The sequence below is a fragment of the Papio anubis genome, chromosome 18, assembly GCF_008728515.1.
Source record: "Papio anubis isolate 15944 chromosome 18, Panubis1.0, whole genome shotgun sequence".
Classification (NCBI taxonomy): domain Eukaryota; kingdom Metazoa; phylum Chordata; class Mammalia; order Primates; family Cercopithecidae; genus Papio; species Papio anubis.
Genome location: NC_044993.1, coordinates 63,496,980 through 63,517,673, shown reverse-complemented (window position 1 = coordinate 63,517,673; position 20,694 = coordinate 63,496,980). Strand labels below are relative to the sequence as shown.

The 20,694-nt window shown below is 39.5% G+C and overlaps 1 protein-coding gene across 4 annotated transcripts in view; it reads left to right on the top strand.

The window, feature by feature from the left end:
* Positions 1-20,694, top strand: part of ATF7IP2 (activating transcription factor 7 interacting protein 2) — an 88,820-nt gene that overhangs the window by 53,540 nt on the left and 14,586 nt on the right. For all 4 annotated transcript variants that reach the window (XM_017953172.3, XM_021931737.2, XM_003916524.5 and 1 more), the window contains exons 5-6: positions 21-119; positions 11,495-11,652. In XM_017953172.3, coding sequence (XP_017808661.2) covers positions 21-119; positions 11,495-11,652 — 257 coding nt within the window. The remainder of the gene's footprint in view (positions 1-20; positions 120-11,494; positions 11,653-20,694) is intronic.

Sequence of the window (20,694 nt, the reverse complement as noted above, 5' to 3'; positions counted from 1 at the left end):
CTTTTCTTTTTTTCTTCTAGGCAAAAATAGCAAAACTTCAAAGACGTATTAAAACAGTATTATTATTTCAAAGGAATTGTTTGAAACCAAACATGTTAACCAGTAATGGAGCCTGTAAGGTTCGTATAAACACACAGGAATTTTAGTAATTTAGTTGACTCATATAAGCGGTTTGATTATAAGAAATGAATATATTTCCAAGCTAGGACAGAAGGTGTAAAGGTAAGTAAGTTTTTACTTAGAGTGTTCCCATGAATCTGTCTCTGGAGAAGACACCCTTAGGTAGTAAATGCCACTTGTATTTCTGTAGTAAAGGGAGCAGAAAGAGGATTGGTGATTGCCAAGATTGTCTTCCCCCACCCCCATTTTATCATGAAAAGTGTCAAATATGTACAGCGAAGTTGAAATTACTTATTTTTAATTATAGTTTAAGTTCTGGGGTACATGTGCAAAATGTGCAGTTGCATTACATAGGTATACACATGCCATGGTGGTTTGTTGCACCTGTCATCTACATTAGGTATTTCTCCTAATGCTATCCCTCCCCTAGCCCCCCACCGCCCAACAGCCCCTGGTGTGTGATGTTCCCCTCCCTGTTTCCAGATGTTCTTATTGTTCATCTCCTACTTATGAGTGAGAACATGTGTTTAGTTTTCTGTTCTTGTGTTAGTTTGCTGAGAATGATGGTTTTTAGCTTCATGTCACTGCAAAGTACACAAATTCCTTTTTTTTTTTTTTTTGACTGCATAGTAGTCCAAGTTATATACATGCCACTTTGTCTTTATCCAGTCTATCATTGATGGGCATTTGGGTTGATTCCTAGTCTTTGCTATTGTAAATAGTGCTGCAGTAAATGTACATGTGCATGTGTCTTTATATTAGAATGATTTATAATCCTTTGGGTATATACCCAGTAATGGGATTGCTGGATCATATGGTAGTTCTGGTTCTGTAGATCCTTAAGGAATCACCACACTGTCTTCCACAATGGTTGAACTAATTTACACTTTCACCAACAGTATAAAAAGCATTCCTATTTCTCCACATCCTGTCCAGCATATGTTTCCCGACTTTTTAATGATCGCCATTCTAACTGGCATGAGATAGTATCTTACTGTGGTTTTGATTTGCATTTCTGTAATGACCAGTGATGAGCTATTTTTCATATGTTTGTTGGCTACATGAATGTCTTCTTTTGAGAAGTGTCTGTTCATATCCTTCACCCACTTTTTGATGGGGTTGTTTTTTTCTTGTAAATTTAAGTTCTTTATAGATTGTGGATATTAGCCCTTTGTCAGATGGATAGATTGCAAAAATTTTCTCCCATTCTGTAGGTTGCCTGTTCACTCTGATGATAGTTTCCTTTGCTGTGCAGAATCTCTTTAGTTTAATTAGATCCCATTTGTCAAGTTTGGCTTTTGTTGCTGTTGCGTTTGGTGTTTTAGTCATGAAATCTCTGCCCATGCCTATGTCCTGAATGTTATTGCCTATGTTAAAAACAAGAGCTCGGAGTCGCAAAGAAAATGAGCACTCAAACAAAAGATTTCTCAGCAAGGTAAATTTACTTCCACAGAAAGGTGCTGCCTGCATCAGTGATGATCGCAAGAGCACACTGAACAAAGGAAAGCAGGGGTTTTTATTCCTAACGTCATTCCTGTTTCTGTGTCCTCCCGCCATTAATTGGGGTCAGATTGTACAATCCAAACTGATCCCAATTGACTAGATTTAGCATTTAGAATAGGACAAAGAACCAGGAAGTTTATTATTTGTACCTAACAACTTCAAGTAAGGTGGTGTGGGTCAGCTACAACCATGGTAAATGGAGGCATGCCTGGACGTGTTAAAGGCAGGAAAGCTTACTTACAAAATAGAATGAAGGACTAGGGGGGTGAAACCCTTTGAAGAGAAACTGTTCCTAATACTTTTCCCCCTCTGAGAATTTATACATTTTCTTCTTCAAACTTATTTAACATGTCTTGACTTTGCTGTTCTTTTTGATTGTCTAGAAGTAAAAGCTTGTCAGAATAGGGTGGAAAAGAAATGAAGTTTTAGTAGGGTCTGTTTTGTTTTTGTTTTTTGAGATGGAGCCTTGCTCTGTCTCCCAGGCTGTAGTGCAGTGGCATGATCTCAGTTTATTGCAACCTCCACCTCTTGGGTTCAAGCCATTCTCCTGCCTCAGCCTCCCCAGTAGCTGGGATTACAGGCACACACCGCCATGCCCTGCTAATTTTTGTATTTTTAGTAGAGACAGGGTTTCAACATCTTGGCCAGGCAGTTCTCAAACTCCTGACCTTGTGATCCACCCGCCTCGGCCTCCCAAAGTGCTGGGATTACAGGCTTGAGCCACCGTGCCCAGCCAGTAGGGGCTGTTTTTATAAGTTATTGTTTTATTGAACTAATCCATGAATAGAGGGTATGATAGAGCAGCCAGTGGGAATGAGTACCCTAACTATAATTGCGAGGGAAGTAAAAATAGAAGCCGTGAGTCCTTTCCATTTACCAAACCACCTTTCTAATCATCCTGTAAAGGGTCATTTACCCCAGAATTCCTGGTTTAACTCATTAGATAAGGAGGTAAGACCTTGTAGAGGTTTATTGATTGTTCTATCAGGGGCTGTATTGTTAGGGATGAAGGTACAACATTGGGTTCCTATCATGATACAGACTCCATCTTTTTCTGCTAGTATCATATCTAGTGCCATCCTATTTTCACAGGCCATTTGGCTAGTAGGCCCTAATTGCTTAGCTATTCCTTTAATGGCATCCTTAGTATAATTGACAAATTGTTGTTGGTTATAGTAGATATAATTTATCAAATCCACGTTTTTATTAACAGTTACCCACCAGAACAAGGATTCAAACCTTGCAGCTGTTTAGTTTCATGTTTTAATTTATCTGGTACCCCTTGTGGGACTCCAATGGTATCTGTATAAACGTGAGAATCAAAAGATCCATGAGGGGCCTCTCTTGTTTTATGGTGTTGTTTTTCCTTTTTCTGGTTGATGGAATGCCAGGGTGAAAGGGATGGCCAATTGAATTAGAGTGCAAGTACTGCTCCAGTTGTTTGGCAGTGTCCAGTAAGGGTCCACCACAGTACCACCATACATCCACTCAAGGATGAGTAAGGGCAGACTGATTGGTAAGCTCTTGGAAAGGCTTAAGCTCACTGCATCCCTTTAGGTCTCCAAGGAAGGCTCAATTTTCTCCCTGTCATGAGAGACACAAAGTAAAATTGGCATCAGAAGATGGAAGCTGGGTGGCCCTCAGGGACTGACCTACAGGGTGCTGGACTTCGGGGAATAACAGAGAAAGAGCTTGGCATGACTTATTACCCCAGGCTGTGGGGTGCTAGAAGAGAGCTACCATACAGTCCATGCCCGGTTGATTTGAAGGCCATGCGAGTAGAAAGGGGACAACCTGGGCCTCTGGCCTACCATGTGCACAAGTGTAACAACTGCTTTTGTTTAGAGTGTTAACAGAATATTCAGTTCATTCCATGCAGGCATTTGCTTCTTGGTATCGAGTCTCAATTGCTAAAGTCTGTTCTAAATCTTTTACTTTTACAATAGCTACTTTAGTTTTGTCATTGGGAAGGGGGTGAGGAGTGGCACCCACTATTTGATTTGGTGGATTTAGGGAAGGTGAAGTGGTAGGAGGTGGAGAATGGTGGACAAAAATGTATTTCAAGGAGGCTATAGGGTCCCTTCCAGCAACATTTGCTCCTAAACCGTAGAGAGAGCCTAAGGTGGGCTTAGGGTCAATGGAAGTAGAAGCAGTAGTGGAGATGAGGACTGGGTTACATTGGTAGGATTGACAATTAGAAGGGGTGGTTCATTTAGCGATGTGGAGATAAGGCTTTAGGGCGGCACAGGGACCTTCCGTGAAAGTCCAGCCTTGGTACTGGGTGCTCCAATAAAAATGTTCCCAAGAGCTACAGGATTTCAAGTACTATGCTAGATGGTCACAACGGTGAAAATTAGGGGTGGGTTCTGTGTGTTCTAGAGGACCAGGGCAAAGGTACTTCCCTAAAGAGGCTAGTTACCTTTGGGTTTGTAGGTCCCCACAGGGCATAACAAGACAAGCATCAAATGTAATTGTTTGAGGAAATGATGATCGGGTTACATTGATAATAAAATGTTCCTGGGTAGCTAACAGAAGAAAGAGGAAGCAAATTAGACAGGTTAAGCTTTTCTGAATATTAGTTTGGAAGGTGTTGGCCCAGGAGTGATGACCCATGACTCCAAAGGGGGTGATGCCTTTTTCACCTGAGTGTGGTGGGTCTACCCTTTCTTAACGGTCCAGACTGCTGTCTCAGTGGCTAGGAGCACTAGATAAGGTCCCTCCCAGGTTGGTTTGAGTTTTTCTTCTTTCTGGCTTTTGATGAGGACATAATCTCCAGATCGACATGGATGCACTGGGAACTCAAGAGGTGGTGTTTGTGCTAAGAGACCCTGGGTCCTAAGAGAAGACAAAGTAGAAGATAAACCAAATATATAATGTCTTTTTGAGGGGCAGTTCGAATTCCGAGCAAGGCAATGGGGAGACAGGTGGTCCAAGGCAATCAAGTTTTCAAAATCAATTTAAATGATTCTTTAAAGTTTGGTTCATTTTTTTCTACCTTCCTTGATGAAGGTGGATGCCATGGAATATGTTATTCACAATTTATTCCTAGAGTTTGAGTAAGCCCTTTAACAATATTTGCAGTAAAATGAGTTCCATTATGTGAATCAATGTTTTTTATTATTTCAAACCTGGGTACAATATTTTCAATTAATGCCTTAACTAGATTATTAGCAGTTGTGTTTGAAAAGGGAATACCTTCTACCCAGCGAGTGAGGTGATCTACTATTACTAATAGGTATTTTAGGCAACCAATTGAGGCATTTCTGTATAATCAGTGTGGATACTATGGAATGGTCTTAGTCCTGGACGTCTTCCCCCAAGGGGTGATTTTTTTAGCTTTTGCTTATTAGTATTCTTACATAATAAGCAACTATCTGTAACTTGTTTGGCTAGGGTATATACTCCTATACACCCATAAACTCTGAGAACTGCATCACACATAGCTTGGGGTCCCCAGTGGGCTCCTTGATGCAGCTGAGACAAGACCTCCCTCATGAGGGGTTTGGATAACATTTCTCTTTGGTCTGTTAATACCCATTGCCCTTCTGAGTTTTCTTTAGCCCCTGTTTTTATTAATTTTTCTTTTTCAGTAGAAGAGAAAATGGGGAATGCGGTAGGGGGAGGAAGGCAAGGAGTTAAGTGAAAAACAGGTCTCTCAGAGGAAACAGCCACTTGTTTGGCTATTTGATCTGCAAGGTTATTTCCCCGACTTTCAAAAGAAAGGCTTTTCTGGTGTCCTGGGACATGGACAATAGCTATTTATTCTGTCAACTGGAGATTATTTATTTATTTATTTATTTATTTATTTATTTATTTATCTTGAGACAGGGTTTTACTCTTGTTGCCCAGGCTGGAGTGCAATGGCGTGATCTTGGCTCACAGCAATATCTGCCTCCCGGGTTCAAGCAATTCTCCTGCCTCAGCCTCCCAAGTAGCTGGGATTACAGGCATGTGCCACCCTGCCCGTCTGATTTTTTTGTATTTTTAGTAGAGACAGGGTTTGTTTGTTGGTCAGGCTGGTCTCGAACTCCCGATCTCGGGTGATCCACCCACTTCGGCCTCCCAAAGTACTGGGATTACAGGCATGAGCCCCCGCGCCTGGCCCTGGAGATTATTCAATACATGGGTGATTAACTCTTTGTGAACTAGGTCTTGACCTTTGCTATTAATAAGGCCTTGTTTGGTCCAAATTTTTCCAAAAGTGTGAGCTACCCCGAAAGTGTAGTTGGAATCAGTATAAGTAGTCCCTTCTTGGTTCTGCAAGTGCTTTAGGCTTGATATAATGCAAACAATTCACATGTTTGGGCAGACCATTATTGGGCAGTCTTCCTGACTCTACTTCTTCAAGGGCTTCCCCAACGATTGACTACTGAGTACCCATTATATCTTTTTCCTTCAATTACTTGGGAAGAGCCATCTATAAATAAGTGCTGCCCTGTTTTGAAAGGGGTCTCTCTTAAATTAGGCCTAACTTTTGTATGGTAATTAATTAAATCTAAACACTCATGTTCATGTCTCTTTAGATTTGAATCTCCAGTCAAGAAATCTGCTGGGTTAAGTGAATTATCACTGGATAGTGTTAAATAATCTCTTTCTAACAGGATAGCTTCATATGTTAAGTAAGTTGGTAAGCCACCTTCCTGCCTTTTAAGATGGTTCTAACTTGATGAGGTGTGATTACAACCAACTTTCCACTGAAAATTAGTTTTTGACTTGTTCCCTCCAGTCTTTCAGGGGTAAAGGAGTGTACAGGTCCTTGCCACCAACATATGGCATAACCTATTTCCTCTTGGGAGGTAGGGCTCTTACAATTAATATGTCCTATTGAAAGCTGACAGAGCCATTCCTCATATGACCCAAACTTTGGCCAGAAAACGGAGGGTTCGAGGATTGGTTCCTGAGTCTAGATGTAACAAAAATATTTTGTCATCTGTTGCTTTTTCTTGTGTTTAGTCCTTTCATTATCTTTCCAATATTTTAACATAAGCCCTAGGGAGCAATCGGGGAATGTTATTCCTGCTAGCATTATCCTTTTTATGCCCTACCTTATTTGGGGTAGTTCCCATCTTGGGGGTTTTGTGGTGAGGCTTAATTTTCCCTGTTGGAAATTTCTTGCCTTCCCGACTATTGGAGGTTTGTGTGAGGCTCAGTGCCCCCTACTGGAGATTTTTTGCCTTTCCTTTCCTAGAGCCTCCACGGACCCCCACCACTGGAGGTTTCTTGCACTCTTCTCCTTTTGCTTCATCTTCTCTGGCCACTTCCCCAGAGGAAATTTAGGTACCTCTTAACATTGGTGGATCAGTATAAACCCCTTATGGGACCTCTGAAGGGCCACCATAAGCCATATGAGTTGACCACGGAACCATAGATTGGACTCACTCACTCCGCACAGCAGTAGTGCTTGTTACCATTCACGCGCTTTTAACCTCCAAGATATCCAGACCATCAAGGAAGCACTTCACTGCCCCAGTGGCTTTTCTTACCTTGGTCTGTGCACAGAGTTACCTGGTCGCCATGGTATTTGTAGGCCTTCTCTTTTCTCATTGCTGAGATTCCAGGTTTATTCGTCACAGCGGGTGGGTCTCGATCTCCAGCCTTTGAGGCCACTGCACTGAGTCAGTGGGATGCATCCCCTCCCAGAAGATGACTAGAGACCCTTCCCTGGAGGAGAATGGGATCCTGGGCAGGGCCCCCAAATTGTTAGAAATGAGCTGGGAGTCGCAAAGAAAACGAACACTCAAAAGACTTCTCACCAAGGCAGATTTACTTCTGAGAAGGGTGCTGCCTGTGTCAGTCACAATCACAAGAGCACACCAAACAAAGGAAAGCAAGGGTTTTTATTCCTAATGTTGTTACCGTTTCTGTGTCCTCCCTGCCTCCCCCCCACTTTCCCCATTAATTGGGGTCAGACCTCACAATCTAAACTGATCCTGATTGACTAGATTTAGCATTTAGAATAGGACAGAGAACCAGGAAGTTTATTGTTTGTACCTATTAACTTTAAGGCAGTGTGGGTCGGCTACAATCTTGGTGGATGGAGGCATGCCTGGGCATGTTAAAGGCAGGAAAGATTACTTATAAAATAGAACAAAGAACAAGGGGGGTCAAACCCTTTGAAGAGAAACTGTTCCTAACAACTAGGTTTTCTTCTAGGGCTTTTATGGTTTTAGGTCTTACGATTAAGTCTTTAATCCATCTTGAGTTAATTTTTGTATAAGGTGTAAGGAAGGGGTCCAGTTTCAGTTTTCTGTATATGGCTAGCCAGGTTTCCCAACACCGTTTATTAAATAGGGAATCCTTTCCCCATTGCTTGTTTTTGTCAGGTTTGTCAAAGGTCAGATGGTTGTAGATAGGTGGTGGTATTTCTGAGGCCTCTGTTCTGTTCCATTGGTCTATATATCTGTTTTGGTACCAGTACCATGCTGTTTTGGTTACTGTAGCCTTGTAGTATAGTTTGAAGTCAGGTAGCGTGATGCCTCCAGCTTTGTTCTATTTGCTTAGGATTGTCTTGGCTATGTGGACTCTTTTTTGGTTCCATATTAAATTTTAAGTATTTTTTTCCAATTCTGTGAAGAAAGTCAATAGTAGCTTGATGGGGATAGCATTGAATCTATAAATTACTTTGGGCGGTATGGCCATTTTCACAGTATTGATTCTTCCTATCCATTAGCATGGAATGTTTTTCCATTTATTTGTGTCCTCTCTTACTTCCTTGAGCAGTGGTTTGTAGTTCTCCTTGAAGAGGCCCTTCACATCCCTTGTAAGTTGGATTCCTAGGTATTCTCTTTGTAGCAATTGTGAATGGGAGTTCACTCATGATTTGGTTCTGTCTGTTATTGGTGTATAGGAATGCTTGTGATTTTCGCACTTTGATTTTGTATCCTGAGACTTTGCTTAAGTTGCTTATCAGCTTAAGGAGATTTGGGGCTGAGATGATGGGGTTTTCTAAATATACAGTCATGTTATCTACAAAGAAAAATAATTTGATTTCCTCTCTTCTTATTTGAATACCCCATATTTCTTTCTCTTGCCTGATTGCCCTGGCCAGAACTTCCAATACTATGTTGAATAGTAGTGAGAGAGAGGGCATCCTTCTCTTGTGCTAGTTTTCATAGGGAATGCTTCCAGTTTTTGCCCATTCAGTATGATATTGGCTGTGGGTTTGTCATAAATAGCTCTTATTATTTTGAGATACGTTCCATCAATACCTAGTTTATTGAGATTTTTAGCATGAAGTGTTGAATTTTGTCAAAGGCCTTTTCTGCATCTTTTGAGATAATCATGTGGTTTTTGTCATGGGTTCTGTCATATCTTTGTTTTCCATCAGTTCAAAATGATTTATAATGTTCCTTGTATTCTTTGACCTGTGAATTATTTGGAAGTGTGTGTTTAATTTCAAAATATTTGTGACTTCTAGGTATTTTATTTTTCTAATACCTGATTTCATTTAGTCAGAGAACATACTATGTAAACCTTAAATTTTGAAAGTTGAACTTATTTTATAGGCCAGCATATTCACTTGATGAATGTTCCATGTACAGAATGTTGGCTGTAATGTTCTGTAAATGTCATGTTTGAGTTAATCGTGCCAAGATAGTTGATAGTGTTTTTTCGACCTTCTACAGCTGTGGTAGATGGAAAAAATGGTCCCTGCAAGATGTCCATGACCTAATTCTCAGAACTTGTGAATATGTTACCTTACATGGTGAAAAGAGTCTTTGTAGGTATTATTAAGTACCTTGAGATGATGGGTAGTTAATCCTGGATTATCTGTGTGGGCTCATTTTAATCAAAAGGGTTCTTACAAAACATGTGGCAAGGTCAAAAGCAGAAAAAAGAAATGAGACAATGGAAGCAAAGGATGGAGAATGAAGCACACTGAAGATGGAGGAGGGCCTCAAGTCCAGAAACAGGTAGCCTCCAGAAGGAAGGCCAGTACCTTGATTTTAGCTTAGTAAAACTGATTTCAAACTTTTGGCTTCTAAAACTGTGATAAAATAAGCCATGCAGTTTGTGGTAATTTGTTAAGGTAACTTCAGGAAACTTACAGAGAATTTGGTATCGGGAAGTATGGGATGCTGCTATAACCAATACCTAAAAATGTGAAAGTGGCTTTGGAGTAGGGTAGTGCTTAGAGACTAGAAGAGTTTTGAGGAGCATGCTTTATAAAAAGGCTAGATTGACTTGAACAGACTCTTAGTAGAAATTTGGAAGTTAAAGACTGCCCGTGGGGGTTAAAAGGAAATGAGGAGCACAGTGGAGAAAACCTACCATGGACTTAATACCTAGATCATAAACAAACTTTTGGTAGAAATATAGACATTAAAAGCATTGTTGGTGAGGACTTGAAAGGAAGTGAGGAACATGTTATTGGAAACAGGAGGAAAGGGGATTTGTGTTATATAGTGGCAGGAAGTTTAGTTGCATTGAATCTTACAGTTACATGGAAAGCAGAACTTGTAAACAATGAATTTGGATTTTGTTTGACTTATGAGATTTTATTTCTTCTTTTTATTTTTTGGAGTCAAAGTCTGGCTCTGTTGCCCAGGCTGGAGTGCAGTGGCACAATCTCGGCTCACTGCAACATCTGCCTCCTGGATTCAATCAATTCTCATGCCTTAGCCTCCTGAGTAGCTGGGATTACGGGGCGTGTGAGTTTTCTGAGCAAAGTGTTGAAGGTTTGGCCTGATTTCCTCTTGCTTCTTTTTACAATGTGAGAAAAAGAAAAACTGAAGAAGAAACTGTTTAGCAGAAAGGAATCAGGACTTAATGATTTAGGCAATTCTCAACCTGTCCAGATTGCAGAAGACTCTAGGAGGCTCACTGTCAGAAGAGTATGCAGAGAAAGTCAAGATTTTGGCTGGACACCCTTTTGCTACTGCCTTGGAAGGATCAAATGTCTCAGTATCCAGTCACATGGAGGGCTCTTTGAAAACACTAAGCATAGGACTCTCTTTCAGCAGGAAGTTCCCCTGTTTAGCTTTAGTGTATAGATCCTGGCCTCTTCTTTTAAGCTGCGGTTTCAATGACAGTTTACTTTTCAGAGCTCTTACAGTGCCATACTGCTTAGCTTCACTCTTCTGGCTCCACAGGGTCTCCCATTTAGCCCCTGCAGGTGCCACCTCAATCCCCAGTGCTATTGGGTGGGAAATTCAGGAAAAGTTGGCCTATGGTCACTACCACTGCAACGGATTGGGCCTGCCATTGCCCCAGATGTCAGATGAGCACCCAACTGATAGTGCTGCTGTGGTGAACTGGGCCCCCGATCCTGCAAGTATAGAATTGCGGGGTTAGCCACCACTGCTACGGGTTTGGGGCAACAGACAGGTGCCCCGGCTTCCATGGCACCCAGTACATTTTTGTTCATGCTGTCCCTTGATCCTTTTGAATTAATGTACATATATATTTACATATATATAAAATGCTGCAAATTCTTAACCAAAGCTGAGAACACTGAATGTTTCAGCTTCAAGTTTTAAATAAACTCAGCAATTGGAAGAGCAAGTTAGCAATCTGAGTTATTTTTAGTCTTATTAGAAGTATAACAAAAGTAAAATTTTCTTAAGTTATTAGTTCCTAAAACTTAGTCTAACAGGAATACAGTGTTGTCTAAGTACCTGAACATTTGTTTTTCCTTCTTTCCATCCAAGCTAGGAAGTTGATGTATACCATCATTTTTATTTCTTCAGAGTTTTTAAAAATTCATTTTGGCAGGCAAATCACAATCATGGTCATCAGCCATCGAAATACATGTGATTTAACTTATGTTTTGCCATATGTATGCAAGAATACTTTGAAAATCCTTATTTTGTTTGGAAGGATACGATTGGTAAAATTCCCCTCAACTGCTTTTTTCTCACGTATTTAATAGGTTGCAAATTCAGAGGCTATGATTTTGGATAAGAATCTGGAGTCAGTTAATAGTCCAGTTGAAAGGCCTTCTGTGAATTATGAGCCTTCTAACCCTTCAGAAAAAGGAAGTAAAAAAATTAATTTGTCAGCAGATCAAAATAAGTCTGTTTCTGAAAGGTAGGTGTTTCTGCAAACATGCATAAATTTATATAAATCTATAATAATGAATTTTTTCTTCATCACAGTTTTGGATCTTTATAATATTGATTATTCTTAACATTGACTCTTAAAATGTCCTATAGTTTTACTTTTACATATTATACTTCAGTTGTGGGGTTTTTTTTGGTTTTAGGGTTTTGTGGGTGTTTTTGAGATAGGGTCTCACTTTGTTGCCCGGGCTGGAGTATACTAGTACAATCACGGCTCACTGCAGCCTCAACCTCCTGGGCTCAAGTGATCTTCCACCTCAGCCTCCCAGGTAACTGGGACTACAGGTGTGCAATCACCATACTGGGCTAATTTTTTGTATTTTTTTGTAGGGGCAGGGCTTCACCATGTTGCCCAGCCTGGTCTGGAACTCCTGGGCTCAGGCAATCTGCCTGCCTCTGCCTCTGCCTCCCAGAGTGCCGGGATTACAGGCATGAGCCACTGTACCTGGCCCTATACTTGAGTTTTTAAAAAGAGGAAAACATAAAATCAAAGATAAGTAGATTGAATGATGGCCATTGTTTGAAGAACACCCTCTCCCACAAATAACTATGCGTACACAAGGAGGCTCTAAAACAAAGGAGAAGCATTACAGATCTAAACCATTTATGTTTGTGTTGGGGGATTTAACATGCAGTTGTGACCACATTTTGTTTTAAGCCAGGAAGCCTCTGTGAAGGAGGCATTTAGTTCATGAAGGCAAGAGCCGCATTTCAGTGACACTTTGTGGTGTGACTTATTGATGCATGTGCTGAAACTCATGAAGTAACAAAAAATAAAAAGTGGTAGTGATGGAAGTGAAAAAGACACCATTAAAATAGCACTTTATAGAAAAATATATCCAATTTAGCAGTGGTTTGTGTCTGTTATATGAACAAATCTATCTCATGTTCTATTCTGAAGGAAGAACCCTGGGATTTATAAAACTGAGGCAGCACTCTCAGCCCATGGTGAATGTGCAGATAGGTGTAACAAATGTGTAACTTGAATCTGATGGCTTTAATGGTGAGTTCTATAAAATATTTAAGCAAGAAATAACGCCAGCTTTAAGCAAACTCTTCCAAAGAACAGAAAAAAAGGGAACGTTCTTCAGCTCATTTTATGAGACTAGCATAACCCTAATACTATTATAAAATCAATTTTAAAATTTTACAGAAATGGAAAATTACCGCCTGCTTTAAACCACAAAATAGATGCAGGTGTCCTAAACAAGATAACTAGTAAACCAAGTTCAATAGTCTACAAAAGTTGAGTTTGACTCAAGAGTATGGGAACCTTGGTTTAACAATTAAACATCAATTCATGTGGCTGGGCGTGGTGGCTCATGCCTGTAATCCCAGCACTTTGGGAGGCTGAGGCAGGTGGATCACTTGAGGTCAGGAGTTTGAGACCAGCCTGACCAACATGGTGAAACGCTATCTCTACTAAAAAAAAAAATTAAAAATTAAAAAATTGGCCAGGCACGGTGGCTCATGCCTGTAATCCCAGCTCTTTGGGAGGCCGAGGCGGGCAGACCACCTGAGGTCAGGAGTTCAAGACTAGCCTGACCAACATGGAGAAACCCTGTCTCTACTAAAAATACAAAATTAGGCCGGGTGCGGTGGCTCACGCCTGTAATCCCAGCACTTCAGGAGGCTAAGGTGGATCACGAGGTCAGGAGATCGAGACCATCCTGGCCAACACGGTGAAACCCCATCTCTACCAAAAATACAAAAAATTAGCCAGGCATGGTGGTGGGCACCTATAGTCCCAGCTACTCAGGAGGCTGAGGCAGGAGAATGGCGTGAACCTGGGAGGCGGAGCTTGCAGTGAGCCGGGATCTTGCCACTGCGCTCCAGCCTGGGCGACAGAGCTAGACTCCATCTCAAAAAGAAAAAAAAATACAAAATTAGCTGGGCATGGTGGTGCATGCCTGTAATCCCAGCTATTCGGGAGGCTGACGCAGGAGAATTGCTTGAACCCAGGAGGCAGAGGTTGCAGTAAGCCAGGATCACACCATTGCACTCTAGCCTGAGCAACAAGAGCAAAACTCCATCTCAAAAAAAAAAAAAAAAAAAAAATTACCTAGGCATGGTGGCACGAACCTGCAGTCCCAGCTACTCGGGAGGCTGATGCAGGAGAATCGCTTGAACCCAGGAGGCAGAGGTTGCAGTGAGCTGAGATCACGCCACTGCACTCCAGCCTGGGCAACAGAGTAAGACTGTCTCAAAAAATAAAATAAATAATGTGATTTGCCTGGAGAAAAACCATTATCAACTCACAACTCACTATAGATACAGGACTTGATAAAATACCCATTTATGATTAAAATAAATTCTTGGCAAACTCAGAATAAGAGGTAACTTCTTTAATCTGACAAAAATTATCTACAAAAACCCTAAGACAAATCTGATGGTGAAACATTGGAAGTGTTCCTTGGAGATACAAAAGAAAGACGCCTGCTGTCACCATTTTATATAACATGCTGAATGTCTTAGCTAATGCAAGAATGCCAAAAAATTGGGGGAAAAAGAAAAATACAAAGTATAGTAAAGAAGGAACAATATTATTACTATTTTTGGGTGACTGGGGTGTGTATGTATGAAATCCAGTGAAGCCTACAGATTATTAAAATTAATAAGAGTAAAAGAAGATTGCTGAATTCAAATATCTAAGAAATCTTTTGTATTCCTGTTGAGAATACAAGATAGAAACAATTAGGAAATAAAATTTTGGAAAAGCTGTAATACCATTATAGAAGCCCCAAAACTTATCAGGTACCTGGGAATACATTTAATAAGACAAACAATAGCTGAAGAAAATATAAAATGTTAGATATTAAAGAAAAAGCAATTTAAAAGATATACTATATAAATATAATACTCCTTTGTCCACATCATAGAGTACAATTTCAGTCAGTATCTCAGTGTGTAATTTTATAGAACTTAACGTGATTCTAAAATGCAATGGGTTCAGAGCTCAGGATACTGTTTAGAGAAACAAAATGGAAGGAATTTGCCATCAGATGTTAGGATATTACAAAGCTACAGTAATAGCAGAGTATGAGATGGGCATGTGCTAGACAAGTAGATCCGTGTAACAGTAGAGAGTCTAGAAATCCATGTATGTATGTACGTGTGATATGTGGTGGAGACTGTGTGGCAGTCAATCATTTGGGAAATGATTGACTTTTAGTAAATGGTACCATCTTGTTTGCTGTTTATGTTGGGGGAAATATGAAATTGGACCCCTATGTAAAGCTATAAAAACAAACTCATGTGGATTAAGGAACTAAAAATATCTAAAGGAAATTATAAAGCTTTTAGAATATGTATTATAAAGCTTTAGATATTAGAATTATATTAGAATAGAATATTAGAATATTATAATTATAGAGCTTTTAGAATATATAATGTCTTCATGAACTTGGGTAGGGAAAGATTTCTTAAGACATAAATGCCCTTGCCATAAAAGAAAAATGGATTAATTTTACCACATTAAAATTAGAAACTTCTTTTCTCAAAAGGCACTATAAAGATAGTGAGAAGACAGGCCATCCGAGTTGAAGATACTCGCAGCACATATACCTGTAGAGGACTAGTACGCAGAATATATATAAAGAACTTCAACAAGTCAATGAGTAAAAGCCAAATAATACAAAAGAAAAATGGGCAAAAGACTTGTGCATCCACTTCACAAAAGAGGAGTTCGAAATGGCCAATAAACATATGAAAAGGTGTTCATTAGTAATCAGGGAAATGCAAATTAAAACCACAATGAGATATCATTTCATATCAGGTAAGGAAAAAATACATTTAAAAATCTGACTACTGGGTATTGGTGAGGTTTTGAAATAAAGGAAGTTGTATTTAATATTTTGTTGTTGGGTGAGTAAATTGGTATAGTAGTCTAAAAGAAAATTGGCATTATCTGGAAATATCAAAGATATGAATATCCTTTGACCTGGCAGTCCCATCTCTTGATATTCCCTAGTTAGAGGTATGCCTATTGCATGTTGATATGCCATAGAATATATGTATAGGAATGTTTATTAGCAGCATTTTTTATAACGGCCAAAAACTGAAAGGAAAGTGTCCATCTACAGTTGAAAAGGAAATTACAGTAAATCTGTACAGTGGAATGTTGTGCATGAATGAAAATGAAGGAACTGCAGTCACATGCAACAGTATGGATTATTCCCACAAAGTATGATTGGAAAGCAGACACAAAAGACGTGTATGATTCCATTTAAATGAAGTTCAAAAATAGCCATAAAGCAAAGTGTATGATTCAGGGATTCTAAGCTGCATAGTAAATCTAGAGAGTAAAACAAGGAGATTAGTACCACATATGCCATTTATGGTGAGGAAGTTTATGATACAGGATAGAGGCATATGGATTTCTGAAGTGCTGATAATTTAAAATTTACTTACCTGAATATGGCTGCATGGACACTAGCATTGTATTTAATCAGCAAAGTGATGTATGCTTAGTGTAATCTGACTGATGTGTGTGGATTTATAATTACAATCTTACTGTTTTCTATTTGCCCAGTTTTATGGTCCTTTTCCTCATATGTATCTGTCTCTCTGTTTTAGCCGTCTTTTGAATTAATCTTTTTTTCCATTCCCCATTACCTTGTTAATTTTACCGTTTTCATTATTCCCTTAGAAGTTATCCTGATGATATGTATTCTTTTCTCATTGGAGTACTACTTCTGCTCTTTTATAGACAATGCTTGATCTTAGAATACTTCAGCTTTGTTTACTGTTTTCCCCATCTTATGTGTTTTTGTGCACTTCAATTTTACATTAAGTCCCAGAGGATGACTACTATGTACCATCATTGTTTATTTAGAGTTACCCACATATTTATGTTTTCTCTTGCCCATTTCTTCCTGTAGTTTCATCTTTCCATCTGGGCTCATTATTTTTTTCCACATGAAGATCTCTATTTATTATTTCTTTTGCTTTTAATTCTGCTTAGAAAAAAATGCGGTCAGTTTTTATCCGGAAATGACTTCATGTTGTCTTTATTTTTGAAGGGTATGTTAACTTGGGTATAGAATTATAGGTTGGCAACTATTTTCTTTGAGCATTGTTATTTTCATCACATTGCTTTCTGACTTCTATTTCTGTTGAAATGTTTTAACATTTGTTTTAGTTTTGCTTTTTCGAAGATATGTCTCCAGCTGCTTTTAAGATAATCTACTTTGGTTTTCATCAGTATACTATTAATATAAGGTGTTAGGTGGTGGGGAGTATACTTGGCCCTTCTTGAATCTGTAGCTTGATACCTTTCATTGTCTTGGGAAAATTATTGATACTGCTTCAGATATTGCTTCTGGAGCGTTCCATGTCTTCTATCTTACTGGTTTCTAATTATGTGCTTTTCTATATACTGCATCTGTTTTGCTCTAGATACTTTTGTCTGGGTATCTTCAACTAACCTGTATCGTATTCCAGCTTATTAATCCTAATCCTTTCTTTTACTTGATCCAAGTAGCTATTAAACTCATGTATTGAATTCTTAATTTCAATTTGTATATTTTTCAGTTCTTGGTTATTTTTTACAGATTCACATTCTCTGGTGAAATTATTTACCTTGCCATCCATGTGTTGAACATTTTAGTCACTGAGATTTTCAGATCTATTTCTGACAACTCTCCTATCTGGGTCACTTTGAATTCTATTTGTGTTTGCTGTTTTACATCTTTGTCCTGTCTGTTAGGACAGTTGCTAATTTTGTGTTTGATTACTGGATATTGTATATTGGAAATTGTAAAGGCTCTGAATGATGTCTTCCCCTAGACTAGACTCACCCTGTACTCTGGAAAGCAGCAGAGAGACACAGCACCTGTGCTGGATTTTAGATATGTCCACAAATTTTCAGTACCCCTCCTTTAAAATGTGGAGCCTAATTCCATCTTGGACTATACTTAGTGACTCACTTCTAATGCATAGAATATGGCACAAGTGACATTATTTTAGTAGATCATAAAATACATTAGCTTCCTTGTTCTCTCTTAGATCACTTGCTCCGGAGCAAGTGACTACAGCACCTGCCAGCATCCTGACTGCAACCTCATGAGAAAACGTGAGCCAGAACCCTTGACTCCACGACTTCCTACTTATTTACCCACAGGAATTGAGATAATGAATGTTTGGATTTCTAGGCCATTATGTTTTGGAGTAAATTATTATGTGGCAATAGAGATACAGTACAACATTTCAATCTATTCAGAAATTGAGCAGAACAGAGGCTGATCTGCAGATTTTATAAGACTTGGTGATTTCTTATTTTTCTCCCATTCTTGTGTTACAGCCCTCTTGCCTGGGATATGGTCTGTGGCTCCCCTCCTATTGCTGGTCTTATATTCCAATTCTTGGCTCCTCAATACCAGCCCTCTGTGATTTCAGTCACTTTTTGCCTGGTTTCATAGCATCCTGTGTGCCTGAGTTGACAAATGCCTTGAGAGAAGAACACTGGCCAAGTGTCTAGCTCACGTCTCTTGGATCTTGGTCTCTCTAGTTATTGGTCTCTCAGGTTATGGCTGCCTGCACAGCTTTCTAATGTCTTCAAATAGATATTTTTTCCCCCAATTTTTCAGATTCCTTAAGTGTGGGGCTCCATCATAGCTGTTCTACATGTCATTCATGTACTTTTGTATACATTATCTATTTTTAAATTTTTAAAAACATTTAAGAAATAAAGGAACCCTTACAAAGGAAAAAAGACATATATTGTTACCCCTGTTAATATCCTGGCTCTAGAGAAAACCGGATTTTATCATTGTTTTTTCTCATGCCCCAGGTATTGAAGGAATTAGTGCCACTGTTGTCTGTGTCTATAGTATGGCTGGATTTAGAAGTTTAAGCATTTTTGTTTTTAGAGTCAAGAGGAAATGGGAAAGGCAATAACAACTGAGCTGCAGAAGCTCATAGAAGAGAAAGTTTATGGCCCAAAACACATGGCAAAAATGAAACTTGCTTAAGTTGGAAGAAAATGCCTTTATATGCAATTACTTCCAAAGAGTAAGCAGCAGGGTCTAAGGCACCCAAGAGCAGACCATTTCACCAATACTGATTGAATAAAATATTAATACGGCCTAAAAAAATCTCACATTGAATTTCATGTGATAAAGAAATGTTTACAGAGATAGAAAGGGGGACAGGAAGGAGTTACGAGCCACAGTATCTTAAGAAAGTTACTACTATTTTGCATGTGTTCCTCCATACTCATTCTTTTGTTGCTGCTGCTGTTGATGTTGTTGATGTTTGGGAGACGGAGTTTCGCTCTTTTTGCCCAGGCTGGAGTGCAATGTGGCACGATCTCAGCTCACTGCAACCTTCACCTCCCGGGTTTAGGCGATTCTTCGGCCTCAGCCTCCTGAGTAGGTGGGATTACAGACATGTGTTGCCACGCCCGGCTAATTTTGTGTTTTTAATAGAGATAGGGTTTCACCCTGTTGGCCAGGCTGCTCTCGAACTCGTCACCTCAGGTGATCCGCCTGCCTCAGCCTCCCAAAGTGCTGGAATTATAGGCGTGAGCCACCACGCCTGTCCATCCTACTCATTCTTTATTAAAATTTATTTAATCCTAATAATAAATGTATCCCTCTTTTACAGATGAGGAAATCAAAGCAGAGTTTCTTGCCCCAAAACACTCAAGTAGTAAATGGCAGAGCCTGGATTTGGATCTAAACATTCTGTCTTCAGAACCTATGCTCTTACCTACTACATAATAACAATGCCTGGAGAAATGAATTACTAATTTTAGACATAGAAGTGTTTCTCCAAGGTAAACTACAAGTAGATAACATATGTTAGTCACACTCAGGCTTCCATAAAAATTACCAGTTTCCTCAGTTTTCCTCCCAGATGTGGTTCATTAAAAAAGAGCTGGGCTGGGCACAGTGGCTCATGCCTGTAATCCCAGCATTTTGGGAGGCCGAGGCTCCTGAGCTCAGGAGTTTGACACCAGCCTGGGCAACATGGTGAAACCCCATCTCTACTAAAAACACAAAGAATTAGCTGGGCGTGGTGGTGTGCGCCTGTAGTCCCAGCTACTCAGGAGGCTGAGGCAGGAGAATTGCTTGAACCCGGGAGGTGGAGGTTAGAGTCACCTGAGATCGCGCCACTGCACTCTAGCCTGGGCGACAGAACGAGACTCTGGCCAAAAAACAAAAAAGAGCTTTCACTGGTAGCAGTTAATTGAATAGTTTCATATCATTACATCAAAATCTAGTGGAATTCCAGTTAGACTATAAGTTTGCCGTTTTACAAATGGATTTTTCAGGATAAGCATTAACAGCTTTATATACAGACATAATTTTAAAAATAAAGTTAGTTGACATGTAATATCTACTGAAAGCTGCATGAACAGTGTGTTAGCCTGATGAATTTTCACAAAGTGACAAACGACCCAGATTAAGAAACACCAATGGCATCCAGCCTGCCTTATGCCTGTTCTCCTAGTCATCAGTCTTCTAACACCGTAAATTGTTTTTGCTTTGTTTTTGCCTTTATAGAAATGGAATCATACTCAGTGAGCCCTTTTATGTCTTCTTTCATCCCACATTATGCGTTGTGAGATCCATCCGTGCTGTTGCTATTCAGCAGTTTATTCATTGCTATATAATATCTATCATATGAATATGCCACAATTGTGTAGTATCTATCATATGAATGTGCCACAGTTAATCTGTTTAGTTCATGGCCATTTGGATTGTTTGCAGGTTGGGGAAAGTATAAATGGTGCTGCTGTGAACATTCTTTTACATGTCTTTTGGTGAATGTACATACATACACTTCTGTTGGACATATGCCTAGAAGTGGAATTGCTAGGTCATAAGGTATGTGTATCTTGAGGTCTGATACCACCAACCAGTTTACCAAAGAAGTTGTACCAAGTTATACTCCCACTGTAAGTACAGATTTTTGTTGCTGCATATCCTTGCCAACTCTTGGTGGTATCTCTTTCTTTTTAGCCATACTGGTGTATAGCATCACATTGTGGTTTTAATTTGTATTT